A 22,500-nucleotide genomic window follows, 5' to 3' on the forward strand; every position below is an offset into this window, starting at 1 on the left:
GTGTGTGTGTGTGTGTGTGTGTGGGGGGGGGGGGGCTTCTTATCACTCATCAATGTATGTGCTCCAACCACAGCGTATCCAGATGAAGACGAGGAATCTTTCTACCAGAAATTGGCTGAAGTAGCGGACAGTGTACCAAGCGCAGACAAGCTTCTTATTTTAGGAGACTTCAGTGCAAGGATAGGCAAGGACCACTTAACCTATGAGGGTGTCATCAGAAAGCTTGGCAAGGGCAATAAGAATAGCAATGGCGACCTTATGTTGAATTTCTGTGCTGAGCCTGACCTGTGTATCACGATCACCTTCTTCTCTCAGCCCGAAAAGAACTGTTAACATGTTGTTATCTCTATGCATCCCTATTTAGTTAATGTAATGGAGGACAGCTCCCCTTCTGGTCAGGTTATGCATGTGCAGTGTATTGCCCCTTCTAGGCGGGAGTCTCTTGTCATGCGCAGTTGTGGTGGTGCTCATGCTGAGAGCAAGTTGCTGGTCACTTGGTATCGTGAAGAAATGGAGTGAATAAAGTCGGTTTCACTGAAGATAAACGTCGTGTTTATTCAGAACAAGTTTAGTAGTCAACATTGGTAGCAGTCGATGGTTAGCAGAAAATGGCTTCTGCTAGCTACAAAGTTCCACCGAGGTTCGATGAGTCCCGACCGTACGAGAGTTGGAAAAATGAAGTTGCTATGTGGAAGCTCATTACTGAGCTGGATAAGAAGAAACAGGCCCTTGCTGTCGTCCTGGGGCTTGAAGGAAGGGCAAGGGATATCGCCATGGAAATACCCGCTGCAGACTTGAATACAGATGGGGGTATGGACGTTTTAATTGCAAAACTAGATGGAATGTTTCTCAAAGAAGAGAGGGACCGCGCTTACGATGCTTATTCGTATTTTGACTGTATCAAGAAGGACAGTTCTGTGTCCATGGCGGACTATGTGATTGACTTTGAGCAGCGATACAATAGAATGAAAAAGTATGATATGACTCTTCCCGATGCCGTATTGGCTTTTAAACTTTTGGATACGGCTTGTCTAGACGAGAGGAGTAGGCAAATGGCGCTGACAGCGTGTACGGATCTAACGTTTGCGGCAATGAAGTCCGCGCTCAGGAGGATTTTTGGAGGGAAAATACAAGTCGACGCGACTAACGGCATACAAGTAAAAGATGAAGTGTTCTACACAGAGCAGCGCTCGCGAGGAAGATTTAAACGAACAAGTAACGTTGTGCAGCAAGCTGGACAAGAGTCACAGACAACACAGGTTGGACAACAAAAGCCACCGTTACAAGGTACTAACCCACTGGATAGGTTCGGTAGGCGATCAAAATGTGCTGTATGTCAGAGCACGTTCCATTGGGCCAAGGACTGTCCCCACAAGAATAGCGAGCAAGTAAAGCTAACTGAAGAGCCAGCAAAAGTAGAGGACACATTGTTTACCAAAGCCTCGCTATCTGAATCAGCATCAGAGATCTTTCTGACTGAGTCGTTAGGGACAGCTATCGTTGATACTGCATGTACCCGCACAGTATGCGGAGAAAAGTGGTTGGAAAATTTTGTCGCAGACCTCAGTCAAAGCCAAGTGAACCAGATAGCGCAAAGTGAAATTCCAAGCAGCAGACCATTTCGCTTTGGAGATGGGAATATAGTACATTCCTCCAAAATACTGAAACTGCCTGCAAAAATAGGACAGACAAAATGTCAAGTGGAAACTGAAGTAGTTAAAGCTGATATCCCACTGCTTCTGAGTAAGACTTCACTGAAAAGGGCAGGGACCATTTTGGATATGGAGAATGATAGTGCTGTGATGTTTAATCAAAATATCCCTCTTGAATTAACCAGCTCGGGACACTATTGTATAGATATCAGAGACAAGAGCACAGAAACAAAGCCAATAGAAACTGAAGCACTGACGGCTCCAGAGAACAGCCTGAATGAAGATGAGGTCCTCACAGTCACAGAAAATATGACCGCAAATGAGAAACACAAAGTTCTTCTGAAATTGCATAAACAGTTCGGTCACGCCTCCGCCGAGAGGCTGCAGCGGCTCATCCATAGCTCTGGAAATAAAGACACAGAGTGTGACACGATTTTGCAGCACATAGTACAGGACTGTGATATTTGCCAGAGATACAGCAAGACGAAGCCAAAGCCTGCTGTGGGCTTGCCTCTTGCTTCAACGTTTAATGAAACGGTGGCAGTAGATTTGCATGAGTTGGAACCAGGGGTATGGTACCTCCACATCATTGATCAATTCACAAGGTTCAGCGCAGGAAGCATTGTAAAAACCAAGAAGTCCTCAGAGATCGTCAAGTCATTTCTTCATACATGGATAGGAATCCACAGCGCCCCCCAGAGGCTCTACAGCGATAACGGAGGAGAATTCAATAATGCAGAGTTCCGTGATATGGCTAAGAACAGTATGCATAATGTGCACGGCTACAGTCCACGTCAACTTGTGTATGGTTTGAATCCTAACCTTCCTTCTGTACTGGTTGATAAACCACCCGCACTAGAGGGTACTACTATGAGTGCTAGAGTAGGAGAGCACATTTCGGCCCTACATGCTGCTAGAAAAGCATTCACTGAAGCAGAGTGCTCAGAAAGGATAAGACGAGCACTACGTAAACAGCTCAGAGCTACAGATGAAAAATATGACATGGGTGACAAGGTGTATTACAAACGAGCTGAATGTAATGAGTGGAAAGGACCAGGAATTGTTATTGGTCAGGATGGAGCTGTTGTTTTTGTAAGGCATGGTGGAATCTTAGTGCGAGTACATCACTCTAGACTTTCCAAGGTGAACACAAGGGTTAACGAAGAACAAATGGTACAAAATGAAAATGATGCTGAAACAGTAAATGATCAACAAGACACAGAAACAGGAAATGATCAACAAGGTATAAACAATGTAGCTGATGATTTAGCCAGTGAACAAAATAGAGAGAATAAGTTACCTGAAAGTAATGTTGCACAAACTGAAATGGCCCATAAGCCTAATGCACATGATAATCCTGTCCCCTCTGCAGGTATGAGTTTAAAAACAGGACAGACTGTAACATATATGAACAGAGGTGACAATACTCTACTTAGAGCAAGAGTCTTGGGGAGAGCAGGCAAAGCTACAGGGAAATATAAAACATGGTATAACATGCAACATCTAGAGAATAATGGAAGTGATGGGCAAAAGGTATCAGTTGATATCTCAGAAGTTGATAATCTCCACATAGAAACAGACAGAGAAGCTGATGTACTTATAACGAAAGACATCTCATTTGATGCAGCTAAACAGGAAGAAATAAAGAACTGGCACAATAATAATGTCTTCGAGGTAGTTAAAGATGCAGGTCAGAAATGTATCTCTACTAGATGGGTTTGTAGTCTTAAAGAAACACCTAAGGGTATTGTGCCTAAAGCACGACTGGTTGCCAGAGGTTTTGAAGAGATAAATATTCAAGAGCTACAAAAGGATTCCCCTACATGTGCTACTGATTCACTTAGAGTTATGTTATCAGTGATATGTCAAAACCAGTGGGAAGTGCATTCTATGGACATCAAATCGGCATTTTTACAGGGTATGGAGCTATCCAGGGATATTTATATCCGCCCCCCTACAGAAGCAGGCTGTGAACATGTTGTATGGAAACTTAAGAAATGTGTTTATGGACTTGCAGACGCATCACTATATTGGTACAACAAAGTGAAGGAAATCATGCAGACTACTGGTGGTAGAGTGTCTCAGGTGGATCCAGCAATATTTTATTGGTTGGATGAGCAATGTAAGGTCACTGGGGTGCTTGCATGTCATGTAGATGATTTTCTCTGGGCAGGCACATCAAACTTTTCATCAAACGTAATCCCGCAACTGAAATCTGTGTTTAAGGTTGGTCGTGAGGAGCATGAAAAGTTTTCTTATGTAGGAATGGATTTTGTAACGGTAAACGGTGAGGTACAGGTACACCAACAAAGTTACATTGACAATCTGCAGCCTATACCCATTCAAGCAGGTCGGGCCACACAGAGAAGTGAGCCCCTTAATGACACTGATGCTTTGAACTTGATAGTATTCAGTGATGCTTCGTTTGGGAACCTCCCTGATGGAGGTTCACAGGGAGGTACTTTGATAACACTTATGGGAGAAAGAGGGAAGTTTTCCCCACTCAGCTGGCCCTCTAAGAAAATCAGACGTGTGGTCCGCAGTACACTCGCAGGGGAAACTCTTGCTATGTCAGATGGAGTAGACAATGCAATGTTTCTGGCCACACTATTTTCTGAACTAACTACTGGCAATGCTGAACTGAATGCTCCCTCCGTGCTCTGTGTGACTGATAACCACTCTCTGTATGATGCTCTCAAGTCTACAAAGCAAGTCACAGAGAAAAGACTTAGGCTGGAAATCAGTAGCATTAAAGAACTCATACAAAGCAAGAAGATCAAGGAGGTGCGTTGGTCAGACACGAAAACTCAACTCGCTGACTGTCTCACAAAGAAAGGAGCATCGGCTCTTGTGCTCTTAAAGGCACTCTGTGAAGGACAATGGGACCTGGGTTAAAAGGGTGTTGGATGGACAATTGATTTTGTTCTCAAATGTTTCCATGACATGTTGATTTCTCTGGAAATGTATGTTCCATAATTCACGCTGTGAATTTCATTTTTTGTTTTCTGTTTATTTCTTTAAAAAAAGAGAATGAGATTGTTAACATGTTGTTATCTCTATGCATCCCTATTTAGTTAATGTAATGGAGGACAGCTCCCCTTCTGGTCAGGTTATGCATGTGCAGTGTATTGCCCCTTCTAGGCGGGAGTCTCTTGTCATGCGCAGTTGTGGTGGTGCTCATGCTGAGAGCAAGTTGCTGGTCACTTGGTATCGTGAAGAAATGGAGTGAATAAAGTCGGTTTCACTGAAGATAAACGTCGTGTTTATTCAGAACAAGTTTAGTAGTCAACAAGAACAACTTCACCTGGATGCATCCAAGATCAAAGCATTTCCATTTGTTAGACTACATTGTGATTCGCAGGGCAATCTTGACAGAGGTACTTTCAACAAAGGTGATGTGTGGAGTGGAATGCTCAACTGATCATTACCTGGTCTGAACACCGTTGCTAATGAAACTAAAGATGAAGTCACGAAAAACACCATGTGAAGCACCGAAGAAACTGGATACCAACAAGCTAGAAAGCGCAGAACATCAAATGAGACTAGCTGCAGCAATCATATCAGCTCTTCAAGATGGAGAAAGGGTTGCAACAGGCGCAAGTAATGTTGAAGAATGCTGGACACAAAAGAGGCCATTCTATAATTTAGGTAAAGCACTCAGTGGTCTGAAGGCCACTGAGTGCTTTACCTATCTGGGCAGTGCTGTGACAGATACAAACTCCTCTGACTTAGAAGTGGACAGAAAAATCCAAGCAGCCACAAAGGAGGTGCCCTTTGGTGCCCTCCATAAACAACTTTGGTCCCACCATGACATCAGCCTGACAACAAAGATCAAGGTCTACAACACTGCTGTTCTCCCATCTCTACTATACTCCACTGAATGCATGACCCTGTATCGCAAGCACATCAAGAAGCTCACCAGCATACAGCTTCATCATGTGCGAAAGCTGCTGTGAATCAGATGGGAAGACAAGGTGCCTGATGTGGAAGTATTGAGACGTGCTGGTACTGTCAGTGTTGAAGCCCTAATAACAGTCTCCCAGCTCAGATGGGCCAGCCACGTTGGGGGGGGGGGTGGTCCCGAACCCCTGGAACCAGTATCTGCTCGCTTACTCAGTTTGGGATTACTAGCCAAACTTAACCAGCACTTAGAGTACCTACAGCCTGAGCATACACAAGACATCATTAAACTTATAAAGACGTACCCAGTGACACCCCCGGTCTCACCAGCCTAGTCTCCCATGACGTAGATACAGGGGATGTGGCTCCTATTAAGCAGAACCCTTATCGAATTCCACCTTACAGGCAAGATGCTGTTAAGGCTGAGCTGCAGTACATGTTAGAGATTGGGGCTATTGAGAAGGGGACAAGTGCATGGAGTTCTCCGCTGGTATCAGTTCTTAAGCCAGACAATACTGTGCGCCCATGTGTCGATTTCAGAAAGGTCAATAGTGTGACTAAGACGAATGCCTATCCCATCCCTCAGTTAGAGGATTGCATTGATTGAATTGATCAAGCCAGCTTCATATCCAAGTTTGATCTTCTGAAAGGATACTGGCAGGTGCCATTAACTCACCGAGCGAAGCAGGTATTGGCTTTTTGTACTGCCGATCAGTTATACCTGTGTCAAGTGTTACCCTTCGGCACGAAAAACACCCCAGCGACCTTCCAAAGGTTGATGAACACCATTACAACAAGGTTAGCCAATGTGGTAACCTACATTGACAATGTTGTTGTGTATAGCTGGTCATGGACGGATCACGTTGTGCATATTGATCAGCTTTTTGAGAGATTAGAAGCTGCTGGCCTGGTTGTGAATCTCCCTAAGTGTGAGTTTGGAAAGGGCCAAGTCATTTACCTAGGCCACTTAGTAGGGAGAGGATCAGTGAGACCTAAACAGGCTAAGGTACAGGCGATTGCGGATCTCCCCACTCCACAACAAAAAGGCAGGTGATGCGCTTACTCGTGATGAGTGGATTTTACTGGCGTTTTGTACCCAACTTTGCCGATGTGGTGGCTCCCCTAACCAACCTCTTGAAGAAAGGCGTGAAGTTTGTTTGGACACCTGAGTGTCAAAGTGCAGTAGAAAAGGTGAAGGCTATCTTGTCATGTGAAGCGGTGCTAAAGGCCCCTGATTTCTCTGTTCCATTCAGGCTGGCAACTGATGCTTCAGACCTAGGAATTGGGGCGTTACTTCTGCAAGCAGATTCACAAGGAATAGAGAAGCCCATAGCCTATTACTCAAAAAAATGTAACTGTCATCAGCAGCACTATTAAACAGTCGCAAAGGAAGCTTTAGCCCTGGTATTAGCCATACAGCACTTTGAGTTCTACGTGGCAGGTAGTCAGAAGGAGTTGTTGGTTTATACAGACTATAACCCCCTTGTCTTCATTGAGAAGACAAGAACCAGACAAGACAAGAACCAGAGGCTATTTAGGTGGAGTTTGGTGTTACAACCCTACAACCTCGTGATCCAACACCTGTCAGGGAAGCTGAATGTCATAGCGGACACTTTGTCCAGAGGGTGAACCTCTCAGGCAGTATCCAGGACAGTTTGGTGAAGGAAAGCTGCTCTCATAAAGGTAGGGGACCAAGTTATTAAAGTGATGACTGATAGGACTAGCGATCTTTAAACAGAGTTCATTACCTATACTGTCGTTATATACAGGCCTTTGTGCCATAGATAAGACAGCTAATCATGGTAAACTTCGCCTAATCTCCTCATGTAAACATTTGTCTGTATATAGTACGTATATAGTGTTAGAGTTGTCTCTAAAAGAGTCTTGTAATTTAGGTTTCCAGTAGGCAATTTTGTAGTTTTAGGTTTAATGAAGGAAGACCAGGAATTTTAAGAAAATTTGTAAAATGCTTTACTATAAAACGGTAAAAAAGGTGAGAGAGAAAAAAAAATCTTTGTATATATATATATATATATATATATATACACACTACCGTTCAAAAGTTTGGGATCACCCAAACAATTTCGTGTTTTCCATGAAAAGTCACACTTATTCACCACCATATGTTGTGAAATGAATAGAAAATAGAGTCAAGACATTGACAAGGTTAGAAATAATGATTTGTATTTGAAATAAGATTTTTTTTACATCAAACTTTGCTTTCGTCAAAGAATCCTCCATTTGCAGCAATTACAGCATTGCAGACCTTTGGCATTCTAGCTGTTAATTTGTTGAGGTAATCAGGAGAAATTGCACCCCACGCTTCCAGAAGCAGCTCCCACAAGTTGGATTGGTTGGATGGGCACTTCTTTGAGCAGATTGAGTTTCTGGAGCATCACATTTGTGGGGTCAATTAAACGCTCAAAATGGCCAGAAAAAGAGAACTTTCATCTGAAACTCGACAGTCTATTCTTGTTCTTAGAAATGAAGGCTATTCCATGCGAGAAATTGCTAAGAAATTGAAGATTTCCTACACCGGTGTGTACTACTCCCTTCAGAGGACAGCACAAACAGGCTCTAACAGGTACTATTTAATGAAGATGCCAGTTGGGGACCTGTGAGGCGTCTGTTTCTCAAACTAGAGACTCTAATGTACTTATCTTCTTGCTCAGTTGTGCAACGCGGCCTCCCACTTCTTTTTCTACTCTGGTTAGAGCCTGTTTGTGCTGTCCTCTGAAGGGAGTAGTACACACCGGTGTAGGAAATCTTCAATTTCTTAGCAATTTCTCGCATGGAATAGCCTTCATTTCTAAGAACAAGAATAGACTGTCGAGTTTCAGATGAAAGTTCTCTTTTTCTGGCCATTTTGAGCGTTTAATTGACCCCACAAATGTGATGCTCCAGAAACTCAATCTGCTCAAAGAAGTGCCCATCCAACCAATCCAACTTGTGGGAGCTGCTTCTGGAAGCGTGGGGTGCAATTTCTACAGATTACCTCAACAAATTAACAGCTAGAATGCCAAAGGTCTGCAATGCTGTAATTGCTGCAAATGGAGGATTCTTTGACGAAAGCAAAGTTTGATGTAAAAAAAATCTTATTTCAAATACAAATCATTATTTCTAACCTTGTCAATGTCTTGACTCTATTTTCTATTCATTTCACAACATATAGTGGTGAATAAGTGTGACTTTTCATGGAAAACACAAAATTGTTTGGGTGATCCCAAACTTTTGAACGGTAGTGTATATATATTTTTTTTCTCTTATAAGGGGGAGGGACTGTTACGGATATGTTTTTGGGTCTTGCTTTCCCCTTCTTTTTTTTGTGCAGAGCTGATTGTAAACATGAGATGCCACAGCTATGCTTATTATTATGTGTATTACGCTGGGTGACACCTGGGAGATTAAAAAAAAGTGAAGAAACTACAAATCCCAGTGCAGCAGGTTTCCTGAGTGTGATGTCACATCCTGTCAATTCATTTGGCGGGAATGGCTGATTGATAAATCGTCACCGCCAGCAGGCACTAGAAGTGAGGGAACTGTATGGCACAGGCCCAGCGCAAGGAACAGTGCTTTCCTATACACCTCTCTCTCCACTAAAAACAAGACTTGAACACCATCTAAAACGAACAGGACTGGCCACTCATGGGAGCTGGCGTTGCATTCTTCGGACCACTGAGAGGAGACGTCCTCACGGGGGTCCCGAACTGGCTTATGGCTGCAGTGACAGTAAGCATAGCTGCCAGTTTACTCGCCTCTGTTTTCATATCAGCTCTGTGTTTGGTTTTCTCTCTTAATTTCACATTGCGGTACTGCAGTGGCAAGTTCCGATTGTGTGCTTGTTGCGGCTGTTCTATAACACCAGTGTTGGACTGTGCAGAAAGAGACTCCTGTGTGTGGATGAGGATGCAGCAGGGTGGAAAGTGGAAAGGACGACCAACAACTCGCACCATCTCTTTTTAATCCTCTCACACTTTACCGTGTGGGCTTTGTATTCTCTGCGCTTCTCCAACCATCAATGTGTTTTTTCACTTTCTGTACATCCCAGTCTGGGTCACCCCCCCTTTTTTTTGGAATATGCTTTTATTGTATATTTTTGTGAATTCATTCAGAGACATATGCGTCTCACTTTAGCCATAGCATTTGTTACCATAGATGTCTTGTCACTTCTTCCTGTTATGTGGATGTGTGAATTTGAAATGTGTTTTTTTTGAGACATGTACAGGATGTTACATCACAAGTATTCATGATGCTCGCCAAGAAAAATGGGTTTGTTTGTTTTCTTGTTGTTTTTTTCTGCCCTTTGTTTCCCAAATTGTACTTGGCCAGTTACCCTTTTTTTCGTGCCATCCCGGTCAGTGCTCCACCCCCTCTGCCGATCTGGGGAGGGCTGCAGACTACCACATGCCTCCTCTGATACATGTGGAGTCACCAGCCACTTCTTTTCACCTGACAGTGAGGAGTTTCGCCAGGGGGACGTAGCGTGTGGGAGGATTATGCTATTCCCCCCAATTCCCCCTCCCCCCTGAACAGGCACCCCGACCAACCAGAGGAGGTGCTAGTGCAGTGACCAGGACACATACCCACATCCGCTTCCCACCTGCAGACACGACGAATTGTGTCTGTAGGAACACCCGACCAAGCCAGAGGTAACACGGGGATTCAAACCGGCGATCCCTGTGTTGGTAGGCAACGGAATAGCCCGCTATGCTACCCGGACGCCCAAAAGTGTTTTTTTTTTGTGGTTTTTTTGTTTTACCTTTCTATTCTACCAGATCAGGTTGATAAAGTTTTTTTGTCTTTAAGAGCTAATACATGTTGACCATGACAGCGTAGATTTAAATGCAAACTTAAATCTAACTTATCATCTGTGTTGATGCCCAAACCCTGCAAAATACTGAAATGACCAAAAACTGAACCAGTTTGCAACAGAGGTTGCTTTAAATTGATTTGGGTATTTTTGCAGTCACTTGTCACATTAAGTGTGGGAAGAAAAATCTACATTTCTTGTTACCACTGTGAAATTGAATGCATGCATAAGCAAGCACGTTTTCTTTGAGGACTGCAAAAACAAGCCATTTCAATAAAAATGTAAGCTAAATGTAAAATCCCCTTTGCCCCATGGTGACACCAGTGTAGAAATCCCTGCAGACCCAAATATAGATCACCACTTATAAATTCTCAAGTGGGGAATCTGTGGTTTCATGCATACTATAAAACTGTCATTTGGTGACTTCATTGGCACCCACAAATTCTGTCCTGTTATTTGACTTCTTTTTTTACAGTGATAGATTTGATTTCGTTTGTAAGCAGTCGTCTCCCGTTACCGGCTATCCCATTACTCATGGCTATTGTGCCTGCCTTTCATACAAGAATTATACAGTACTTCTTAAGCCCACAAAATACAGAAGTCCAGATGTGTTTGCTTTCTTTGTCACCCCTTTAATGAAACGATTGTCCCTGTGGGCAAATGTCAATAAAATTCCCCACGTTGAATACGATTAGCATGAGCTGCTTACCTGTGAGATATCACTTTAGCTGAGATCATCTTCTTGGCTGCCAGCTTTTCCAGTGACTGCGGGGAATGTATGAAATCACCCAATATTGCTAACCCCCTTAATGAACTATGGATTTCCCATGATCCCTTGCAGTTGGAGAACTAGATGGTCTGCTGAGCTCCCAAAATTCCCTGATCAGAAAGCTGAAGGAAGAATGTTGCATGCTGGGCGCAAAGCTGGAAGAGATGTCGGGTAACAGCAGGTCATTATAATCCTATTCATTCTTTTGTACCTCTCTGGAATTATTCATTCATTCATTCATTCATTCATTCATTCATTCATTCATATATTCATCGCCTCATTTTTTTCACTATACCTTGCTTGTGCTCTCAGATGGCTTCTTTTACTTGCTCAAGCATGGAATAAAATATTAATTCTCTCAAATACTCATCAAGGGATTTCTTTTTTGCACTCTCGTTCACTCACTCATTCAGGTACCAGTTTTTTTCACGAACTCACTCAGATGCACATTCACCGTTACCTTGTTCTATCACTCTCTGTCTCATTTCATGTTGTACACGTTTACAAACTCACTCACTCGGATGCAGCTCACTTTCTTTCTAACCCATTCATTTTTTTCCCCTTCATAAAAGCATTCCCTTTGTCAGTGGATTTTTACAAGTGTGTGGTTTTGAGCTGTGATGTCTGTCCTCCCATTTGTATGCTCACTCGCTCACTTGTGATACTCTATTAAATTTTGCTCAGTCAAATAACATGCATCTACATTTTGTGGTGCAGATTGATACAGTCCAGTGTGGAACCTTAAAAATGTCATCTGCTGTATTATTCAGGCGAGAGAGGGAGAGAGGGACAGAGAGAGAGAGAGAGAGAGAAGAGATATGCCAGAGTGTAGAGTGGACATTCGCTGCTTTCCAGTATGACCTGTTTACTTGTTAACCCAATGCCACAGCACTCACAGCAGGCCAGCCCAGCTCTCCATCTGGGCTGCCAGAGCTTGTGTGTGTGTGTTGTGGTGTGTGTCTGTGTTGGAGAGGGAGGAAAAAAAGCGAGACTGACCCTGGGCCCAGCGTCCTGTCAGCTGTTGGAGCTGCACTGCACATTACTCACATGACAGCCCCCAATCTGGCCCTGCCAGACCGCCCTGGCCTCACCAGACAGCGAACAAATACATACCACACACATACACACACCAACACACTTACGAATGGACACACATTAATTGCAAGACAAAATACTAGTTATTACATATGCACATTATTCACACATGCATTGATGCAAATACATAATGTATGTTTCTGTGGGTTGATATGCGCCTCTACACACCTAGGCCTGCACACAGACACAGACGTTATACTGCAGATACACACAAAAGCATTCGTACGCAATTCTGGAGCCCATACATCTGCTGTGTGTGTGTGTCATGTAGTTTAGTACTGTTGTAGCGGTGTGTTATCCAGCCTGGGGCTGTTTGAACTTCCGGCGTCCCATGCCCAATGTAGCAGCTAAAGTCCTGCTGGACAGACTCAGTTAGACTAAGCAAGATTAAACTGATACTGCCAAAGCAAAATTATTGACAATTAAGAAGAATCTGATGAATGTGCTGTTGTTGCCACCAGCAGTTGCTCTTTCTAAACACGAGACTGCGTGTAGGTGATTACCAAACTGGATGTCTGGGAAACATAAAATATGGGTAGTGATGCAAGAAGATGTCTTTGTGGTATGTCTTCTTGAAAACCTCGCACAATGTGTTGTGCATCAATGAAAGACTATTTGACGGGAACCATCGTTTTTCCATTAAATCCTGAATTTATGTAGACAAAAACATTCTAATTTGAAGCATACCTAGTTACAGTGTGTGTGTGTGTGTGTGTGTGTGTGTGTGTGTGTGTGTGTGTGTGTGTGTGTGTGTGTGTGTGTGTGTATAGGAGTGAGCTGGAGCAGTTGTCCTTGGAGAAGCGCCACCTTGAGGAGACCGTGGGGAGGCTGAGGGCGCGGTGCTCCGATATGGAAGAGCAGTGTGTCCAGCATGGCCGCATGCACCAGCGCATGAAGGACAGGTACGCATATCCACCTGCATGCACAGATGCATGCACGGCGAAAACAGATGTATGTACGTGCAGCACATTTTGCTGTGCTGAGCTATATATCCAAGCTCATCAACAGACACAGAACACAAACCAGCACAGCATGCTGAATTTATGGGCAGAGCAAGTTCAGTCAGGAAACTCTTGTTGACTGCTGATCGAGAAGGCCGTGACCACGTGTTAACCGTGCACCAATCACAATCAGCCCTGCTTGAGGCCGGACTGTTTAAATGGAGGAAACCTGTTTCTTACAAATGCCTGTACTGCTGTCATTTTCTTGGTTTGTGTTGCTCAGCCACCTCCACCCCACTTGTCACTGTTTGGAGCTGCTATGTATCTCGCAGAGGGTGTTGTTATAGTTGTTGTTATTGATAGTTATAGTGCACTCCGGTTCAGATCCATTCTTCGGCATATATTTAATGCAGCAACATAAATAGATAAGAACAACTTTCTCATTTATTCAGCTAATCATCCTCCTCGAATCATCATCGTTTTGATTCAGAATCAAAGTCACAATAGTTGTGTTTAAATAAAGGGTTTTAATGCGTATTTAGGATGTATCCCATTAAAAACATTTATGGAAGCGCCAAAATTTGAATGAACTTCGAGCGAATTCCTCTGATTCGCATCAAAGTTAGTACGCTCGCTTGAGGTGGTTTTAGCCCGATTCGAAACAGAGATAATGCGCAAAATGGTACATGGTACCATGTACCAAAATGGTACACTTTTGCCGAATTAATTCTGATGTAGCGAATATTTACTTCACGTGACCAGCTGTTCCTGCTGTAGGCGTCTTCCTGTCGTCGTCTCTGGATAGCATGATGCACGGCCAATACAAGCCGACTTTTCCAATCGAAACTAATTCCTGAAGACCTCTCTCCATTTTTCACGGCTTGTTTACGTGGGTTAATCTTCTTGTTATACCGTGCGTAACGTATACCGTCATCTTCTGACGAAACTACGCCGTGCGTAGCCTAGTTAATTTGCTACAAACCAGTTAATGGAAACGCACATCAACGCGTCTAATTCGCATTTTCTTTTTGCCACTTTTTGCTTAAAATTCGCTTGACATTTTATGGAAACCCCACTAATGGCTTAGTGTAACGGCGAATTCCCTTGCCTACCAACACGGGGATCGTTGGTTCGATTCCCCGTGTTACCTCCGGCTTGGTCGGGCGTCCCTGCCAACACAATTGGCCATGTCTGCCGGTGGGAAGCCGGATGTGGGTATGTGTCCTGGTCGCTGCACCAGCGCCTCCTCTGGTCGGTCGGGGCGCCTGTTCAGAGGGAAGGGAAGCTGGGGGGAATAGCGTGATCCTCCCACGCGCTACGTCCCCCTGGCGAAACTCCTCACTGTCAGGTGAAAAGAAGCGGCGGGTGATTCCACATGTATGGGAGGAGGCATGTGGTAGTCTCCACCTCCTCTGCAGCGGCAGAGGAGGTGGAGCAGTGACCGGGACATGGCTCGGCAGAATAGGGTAATTGGCCGAATACAATTGGGGAGAAAAGTGTGTGGGGGGGGGGGTCACAATGGCTGAAGTTGTTGTGTTGGTTAATAATGGATAATGTGACAAGGACATACTTTTTTCGGGATGATGTATTTCAGTACCCACAATGCAGTCTTTTCATTGCTTCCATCATTGACTCATGAATACTGTGTGTGTGTGTGTGTGTGTGTGTGTGTGTGTGTGAGTGAGTGAGAAACACGGGGGCCTGTCTTCCCGCAGTGTGGCGCTCCGTCAGTGTGTGTGTGTGTGTGTGTGTGTGTCTCCACAGGGCGCCTGGCATACAGCCTAGCAATACCAATGTGGGCGCGGGTGTGTGGGCGTCATTGCCCCACCCTACAGGATAACTACCCCAGTGTTAACCCCCACCCCCACCGCCTTGCACACATACGCACTAACACTACATATTGTCTGCCACCCACTGTGTTAACCTGTCGTCAAGGAGACACTGCCAAAAAACAAAGTTTACCAAGTCACAGCTGTCTCTGGCTTGTTTGTGTGGTATATGTGAATGCATGCACTTGTGTGCGTGCATGTGTGTGTTTGGAGGAAAGAAAAACAAAGTTAGCTGTCTCTGAGCATTGCAGTATGAATATTCTGTATGTTTGCATGCACACGTTCTGGTTGTGTGTATTTTTGCGTGTACATGCATGTGTGTGTATGTGTGTCAGGGTTGTTATGGCATGCTCTCAGGAGGTTTAGCAGAGTAGGTGTCTGACTGCCAAAAGTGGATTGGCTGGGAAGTTGGCACCAAACTTCTCTCCTCTCCCAACTGAACCTCGATAATCACTCTTGGCATTTATTGGGTTTTATTTCCCCGCTCTGACACTTATTTTGGTTGATGAACTCTCCAGATAGTTAAAACTCTCACGCGTTCCCTTCTACGTATGTGCACTTTGTCTTCTCGTTTCCACTTTCAGCCGCTTGACCCTTTCAGCGTTTTGTTTTTCTCTGAAGCTAGCCTCCTGCGTCTGGCCATGGTGTGAGTATTGGTGGGTGTGTTGTGGATATGTGTGACACGTGGCCGAGATAATGAGCTGCCCCGTCAGTATCGTGGTTCTGCACATTGGCCCGACTGTGCTGCAGGTCGTCTTTGCTCCTGTCCAGGTTGACTTTTAAAACGCGGAAAATAGGTTGTCCTCTGCCAGTGTAGGAAACACACACACACAAACACAGGCTCATAGACCGTGCTAAATTTGGTAATTAATGTTAATCTGTTAAAGAATTGGTGGGAACTGTAGGGAAACTTGTCTGTCCCATGTTTATCAAACTCACGAGAAAGCCACTCCAGTCCACATCCCTGAAATCGTGTCTGTGTGTGTGTCTGTGTGTGTGTGTGAATGAGTTATTGAGTGTTTGCGTGTGCATTCCTCTGTATACTATGCATGTGTGTCCATTAGTGTGTGCGTGTTCGATTCTCCCTCTCTTTAAGCGGTCCCCTCTGTGATGTTCTGCATTCGGTCACATGCACGCGTCTTTTCCGAGGCCTCGGTGTGCAGCCGCACACGTATGTGCATGCGTTACTTCATCCCTCCGGATGCCGCGCGCTCGACGGGTGTCCTGCAACGGCGCCCGGGGGTTAAGGTGTATGTGCGAACAAGCTGGTGCAAGCAGGTTCAATACCCGGTGCCCCGCCCTTCCCCACAGCCTCTCCATCGGCCCGCAATCTGTGCTGCGAAGGACGGCAACAGCCCACCGCGCACTAAACATTTGGAAAATCAGCTTGATTTATTTCTACACGGGCGCGTCGATTGCCAAGCTACACAGGGGTTTTAGCACACAATGTTTTGCTGCACTGCTCACTTATTTATTTATTTCCCTATTTCTGGGTTTTTCTTTTTTTTTACAATCTTTGCTGGAAGATGAAGGAATGAGGAGGCGAGAGAGAGAGAGAGAGATGGAAAGACACAGCGAGAGAGAGACAGAGAGAGAGCTGGAGAGAGACAGACAGATGGAGAGAGACAGACAGATGGAGAGAGACAGACAGAGAGAGAGAGAGCAGTAGTGGAGAGCAAATTAGGAAATGCAGGAAGCCAGTCGGTGTAAATGGTTTATTAAAAAGAAAAGGAAAAGACTACGCGTGGGTTTAGAACGTCTTTATTCATGTGTTCATGATGTAATAGTAGCTGCTTAGGTAGGAAATAAGATGTGAATTTACCGATGCTGAGGGGAAAAGTTGCATGGCATTAACTAGTTTTGAATCCCCCCCCCCCCCAGACGCCCTTCAACTAAACATCCAAGTAACACGAGTGAGTTAGATGAATTTGACAGTGGTTCGTGTCTGATACCTGTCGTGGGATTTAAAGTAAAGGTATGTGACATTTGCAAGGAAGCAAAATCCTTCAAGAGAGAATCTCATTGGAGAAACCGATACAAAAGATGGCTTTCTTTTTTTTTCCATCTCATGTTAAATACAGAGAAATGTTTTTCTAGCCCATTATAGATACTGAGAAACCGACCAGTGGAAAATGACACATTTGAAATTAACAAGAGATGCCGTGATGTGTGGCGATAATGCGGAGCAGTCAAACAGAAGTGGTAGCAATAGATATGATACATTTTGCTGCTGTAATTATCCGACATGGTAAAAATCTGGCGGAGACAATTTGATTTAAGCTCTGAACGACTGAGTTAGTGTTGTTGTCTATGATGAGGCATCAGGAAAACACGGTGTCGTGTGAGACGGATGAAAGAAAACATTCCGAGCCTTCGGTAAATTGAAAGAAACCGACAAGTGAAGAAAATGCGGGGAAAAAAAAACTTGCTCCCAAAAATTAATTTGTTTTTATCTAAACATACCAAAATCAGGGACTGAATGCTGTCACAGATTAAATTAAATTTGTAAAATGTAATAATACAGAGAAATGGGCAGTCTATCATGAGAAAGGTAAACTTTTACATTTTTGTAAAAATGTAAAAGTTTACATTTTTGTTTTGAAGTTCACATATACTTAAAAAAGAGACACAAACTTTTACATTTTTACAAAAATGTAAAAGTTTACGTTTCTCTTTTTTTTTTAAAGAAAAACAAATCAGATTGTAATTTCTAAAGTACAGCGTTGAGCTTCCTTTTTCTGAGACTACAGTATCATTCGAGAGACTTGCTTTTTTTTTTTTTTGGTTGAATATGTTCATATTTTTCTTGCAGCTGAAAACTGATTTGGGATCTTATGTGACAAAATGTGCAATTTTGTAGCCTTAATTTTTACATTTTGTATTTTACAGATTTGTTTGTCTTTTTTAGAGAGGCCAAAGAGAGGTTCAGGAACATTACATAGAGTTTTTTTTCTACCTTTCTTAAACCATCTTTTATCTAAACTATGAGCAAAAAACAACCCCCCAAAAAAGAAAAGGACGTATAAGTGGTTATTAACAGTCTTGGCATTTTTAATGAAGAATAAAGCTCTCAGAAGAGCTTTATCTGTCTCATCGTCACTTTATTTTTCTGCCGTTTTCACTTTTTTATTTTTTCACCCTTCTTTTCTCTCTTCTCCACACGCTTCCTTTCTCATCTCCTCGTCTCACTCCTCCCGACCTCACCTTCTTGTCTTATAGCCCTCATCCTCTTCTTCTTTCTCCACGAGCGTGCTTCCTTTCCTTCGTTTTCCCCTCTCCTCTCCTCTCCTCTCCTCTGCCTTGGTCTCTCTCCTCTCATCTCCTCTGCTCTTCTCACTTCTCTTTGCTCCTCTTTCTCCTCAGTCTTCTCCTCTGTTACTCTCCGTCACCTCCTCTCCTCTCCTCACCTTGTCCTTCTCTCTCTCTTCTCTTCTCTTCTCCCCCGCCGTCTCCTCCTTCCCGCTCCCCTCTGCCTTCTCTACTGAACACCACGCAACCTCCTCTCACCTCACAGCTGTTCACAGGCTGCTTCACCAATTATCACCACGCACATGCATACATAGGTCACCGCCGTGTGCGGGGCTGCGTGAGCCCGTGCACGGCCGCCCTCGCGTACGACGGGCCGACATAATACCGGCGCTAACTTCGCCACACACTGCGACAGCCGAGTGTGTTTGTCAGCTGGCTGTGTGCTGTTTTTGTGCGTGTGCGTAAGAGCAGGCGGCTTGCTCCTTATCCCTTTAAGGAGAACAGCAACATATACGCAGATGTGCCGCTAGATCCACAGGCTTCACTGGGCCATATGGCCCCCGCGAAGAAAGATGGCGTGTGCGTCTGGAGGAGAACGGAGGAGGGAGGAGAGATGGAGGGCCATGTGTGGCGTGAGCTATGCAAGCAGTTGTTAAGAGTGTGTTTGCCTGTAGATGTGTGCGTGTGTGTGTGTGTGTGTGTGTGTGTGTGTCTGTGTGCCTGTGTGCGTTTGCACCAGAGGCTCCAGGAGATTGGTTAATGGAACAAATGGTCGCGGCGGGCCGGGGAAGAACGAACAGGCCTGCTGCTGCCGCAGGCGGACAGCGGGCCCCGGGCGAGGGCTGCTTCATCTGGGCTCCTGCCACAGACACACACGAGCACTCTCACATTCACACACACACATATGCACACACTGCCCCACCCCCAAACACAGTGTGCTGCCATGCCCCAGAAGCAAGAAGACGCTCCTTACAAAACTTTTCATTTGCAAATGAAGTTGGCAGAGGCTGCCCACAAGATATAAAAGGGGTTTCATTCGTTTCATCTCTCTGTGTGTCGTTGTGTGTGTGTGTATGTGTGCGCTTGCGCGCGCATATCGCTGTGTGAATAAGTGTGGACGGGTTGTTGTGTGTGTGTGTGTGTGTGGGGGGGGGGTTATATGAATGGGTTGCTGTGTGTGTGTGTGAGAGAAAGGAAGTGAGGGTGAGTTTACCTGACTTGTTACTGTACTTATAACTGAAAGAGAGGGATGGATGGAGGAGGTTAAGGGTTAGTGAAACATGGGCCTGAGTCAGGGTAGGACACTTCCACAATTTCCCACGTTTGACCTTTTAAGCTTTTTTAAAAAGACATTTTTTTTTACCTTTTTGCAGATTGCTGCAGTAAATTTCACAGCACCGTACCATTATATATAGAACAACTGTTATATATTTATATATCTTATATACATATATTTTCCCTGATTATGCATTTTTCTAGCATGTTCTGTACATCGAATTATATTCATTTCTTGGAGATAAATTAAGATGTGTTTTCTTAATCGACAAAACTTTTCAGGTCTTCCTTTTACAACGGGTTAGAAATAGAAGAGGGCGCCGGGGCGAGATGGGATCCTTGTGTTCCTCGCAGTCGGGCTCTCAAACACAACGCTCCAGCCATAACAAGTTCTCCTCCCATCCTTTATGGTCCTTTTCTCTTGAATAAATAAATGTTAGCTTTGAAAAATTAAACGTTTAAACGGTAAGTTTTCCCGATTTCCTTGCGCGGATATTGAAATAAGAATACATGTAATGTTGAAAGATCAGAGTAAATGAAGACGTGCCAGAATAATGATGTTTTCAGCTATTTTGATTTGACTCGATTTGCTCGATCCTCTGAATCAATCCCCTCTTTGGCAAGTTTTCTTTTGGGCCAGCTAGCGCGGCATCTTTGGAGCATGTACATTTGGAGCTTCTTGCTCAAGGGCACTTTGACAGTCGGTGTTGGAGGAAAGGAGGAAAGACGTAGTCGGTCCGTCACGTGTGTCTTTGTCTCTCTCCATCACGCTCTCCATCTCACCCCTGGATGGCGCTGATAAATCGCGCTCCCTCTCACCTTGTCTCTTCCCCTTCCCTCTGTGTCGCTCCCTCTCTCCTCGTCCTGTTCATCTCTCTGCGTTGCCCAGCTGGCCTCTGTAGCCGGGAGCGAGTGCAGGGCGGCCTGCTGAAAGAGCATTGTGAAACGGTGGCTTTACAGCTCCAGCGCACACACACACACACACACACACACACACACACATACAGATTTGCGGCTCAGATGCCAGGCTGTAGCCAGAGGCGTGCAAGCTGGAGCGTTAACTGAGCAAAGCGTCACAATTTCAGCCCCCGTCAGTGACAGTTGCTAACACTCTGGAGCAGCCCTTCACCAAACTACCAGAGAAGTCATACAGAAACACCTGCCCCTTCCTGCGACGGATGCTGGAAGTCAAGTATCTGGGGAAGTTTACACTTCTTTCTCAGGAAACCGAACACCCCAAAACTTGGGTCGGGGCGTCAAAATAGGGACGTCGCATTAAAATTACAATCAGTTTGGAAGAGTGCGGTTGGCGTGGCGGTCTGTTCCGTTGCCTACCAACATGGGGATCGCTGGTTCGAATCCCCATGTTACCTCCGGCTTGGTTGAGCGTCCCTACAGACACAATTGGCCGTGTCTGCGGGTGGGAAGCCGGATGTGGGTATGTCTCCTGGTCGCTGCACTAGCACCTCCTCTGGTCGGTTGGGTTGGGGGCGGGGGACTGGGGGGAATAGCGTGATCCTCCCACGCGCTACGGCCCCCTGGTAAAACTCCTCACTGTCAGGTGAAAAGAAGTGGCTGGCGACTCCACGTGTATCGGAGGAGGCATGTGGTAGTCTGCAGCCCTCCCCGGATCGGCAGAGAGGGTGGAGCAGCGACCGGGACGGCTCGGAAGAGTGGGGTAATTGGCCAAGTACAATTGGGGAGAAAAAAAAAATCCCAAAAAAAATGTAGGTCAGGTGAATCGACCATGCTAAATTGTCCCTAGGTGTGAATGTGTGTGTGTGGGCCCTGTGATGGCCTGTCCAGGGTGTCTCCCCGCCTGCCACCCAGTGACTGCTGGGATAGGCTCCAGCATCCCCGCGATCCTGAGAGCAGGATAAGTGGCTTGGATAATGGATGGATGGGCAATCAGTTTTACTTAAAAGAGGCCACTTATCCACGCATGAAGTTTATCACCACGAAGACTGATGTGCTGCTAAATCCAAGGCAGTTTCACTGTAAAGTGAACAAAGAAAAAAAAAACATGCGCACACCACCCACCCTACACACACACACACACACAGACGTTTCACTCAGTCTAGTCCATTTAGCGTCTTTAATAACTGTGAAAAAGAACGAGACGAGATAGATGGGAGAGAAAAGACAACAGGAAAGTGCTTCTTTATAAGAAGTGTGTCTTATTTCTCCAACACTTGTTTTTTCAGTTCACGTAAAAAGCTGCCGTTTGTATAAAATCTGGGTCCTTTTTAAGACCTCTCTGCAAAACTTATTTCAACTCGCGTGTTCTCACGTGGCTCGTATGTGAAAGATGTTGGTGTGAAATGAATTTAAATGATAAATAGTGATCTTAGCAACGATGATAGATCCTACAGAATGAGACTGTCCTACGTGCTAGCTGGATTCGAGGACCGGTGGCGTGGTTTAAAAACAACCTGTTGTTTCAGGCTGACCGCGTTCACGTCCAATCGGTCACGGCGGTGAAGCTAAGGAAGTTTCGGTAAAATGTTGAAACTAAGACTCCAAACAGGAAGTGTGTGCGCGTTTAAATGCTTTTCAGTTTAGATGAAACGTCACTGAGCGCAATGATAATGTTACATGTCAGAGAATTCGATGTCCTGGGCCCTCCGCCGGGGCGTCGTGCACGTTGAAATCCATGCAGTAAGTGAGTTTGAGCGGTGGTGGGGAGGATTACCGCGGCTTCCCGTCCCCCCTTCTGTCATCTCGTCTCGCTGCCGCCGTGATCAAACCCACGCTGTCACCAATCCCGCTCCCCATGTCAAATATGCATGTTAGCAGGAGCAACAACTGGCATGACAGGTTGGTGGAGCGGGAGACGGGCATGGCCTTCAGGCACACACATGCATACACAGGCGTAGGCATACATGCTCACCCACACACACACACACACACACACACAAACAGAGTTGTACGCCAGCCAAGCTTTTGCCTGGGCACTGGGGTGTGAGGGTGGTGATGGTGG

General features: G+C 45.0%; 2 protein-coding genes across 2 annotated transcripts in view; one reads left to right on the plus strand and one right to left on the minus strand.

Moving 5' to 3' along the window:
- Window positions 1-22,500, minus strand: part of cep170aa (centrosomal protein 170Aa) — a 350,414-nt gene that overhangs the window by 312,081 nt on the left and 15,833 nt on the right. The window lies entirely within an intron of this gene.
- sdccag8 (SHH signaling and ciliogenesis regulator sdccag8) overlaps window positions 1-22,500 on the plus strand; it is a 79,394-nt gene that overhangs the window by 46,624 nt on the left and 10,270 nt on the right. Inside the window, exons 15-16 of the mRNA XM_056291291.1 lie at window positions 11,204-11,312; window positions 12,997-13,128. Coding sequence (XP_056147266.1) covers window positions 11,204-11,312; window positions 12,997-13,128 — 241 coding nt within the window. The remainder of the gene's footprint in view (window positions 1-11,203; window positions 11,313-12,996; window positions 13,129-22,500) is intronic.

Source organism: Lampris incognitus, chromosome 13 (assembly GCF_029633865.1).
Source record: "Lampris incognitus isolate fLamInc1 chromosome 13, fLamInc1.hap2, whole genome shotgun sequence".
Taxonomy (NCBI): domain Eukaryota; kingdom Metazoa; phylum Chordata; class Actinopteri; order Lampriformes; family Lampridae; genus Lampris; species Lampris incognitus.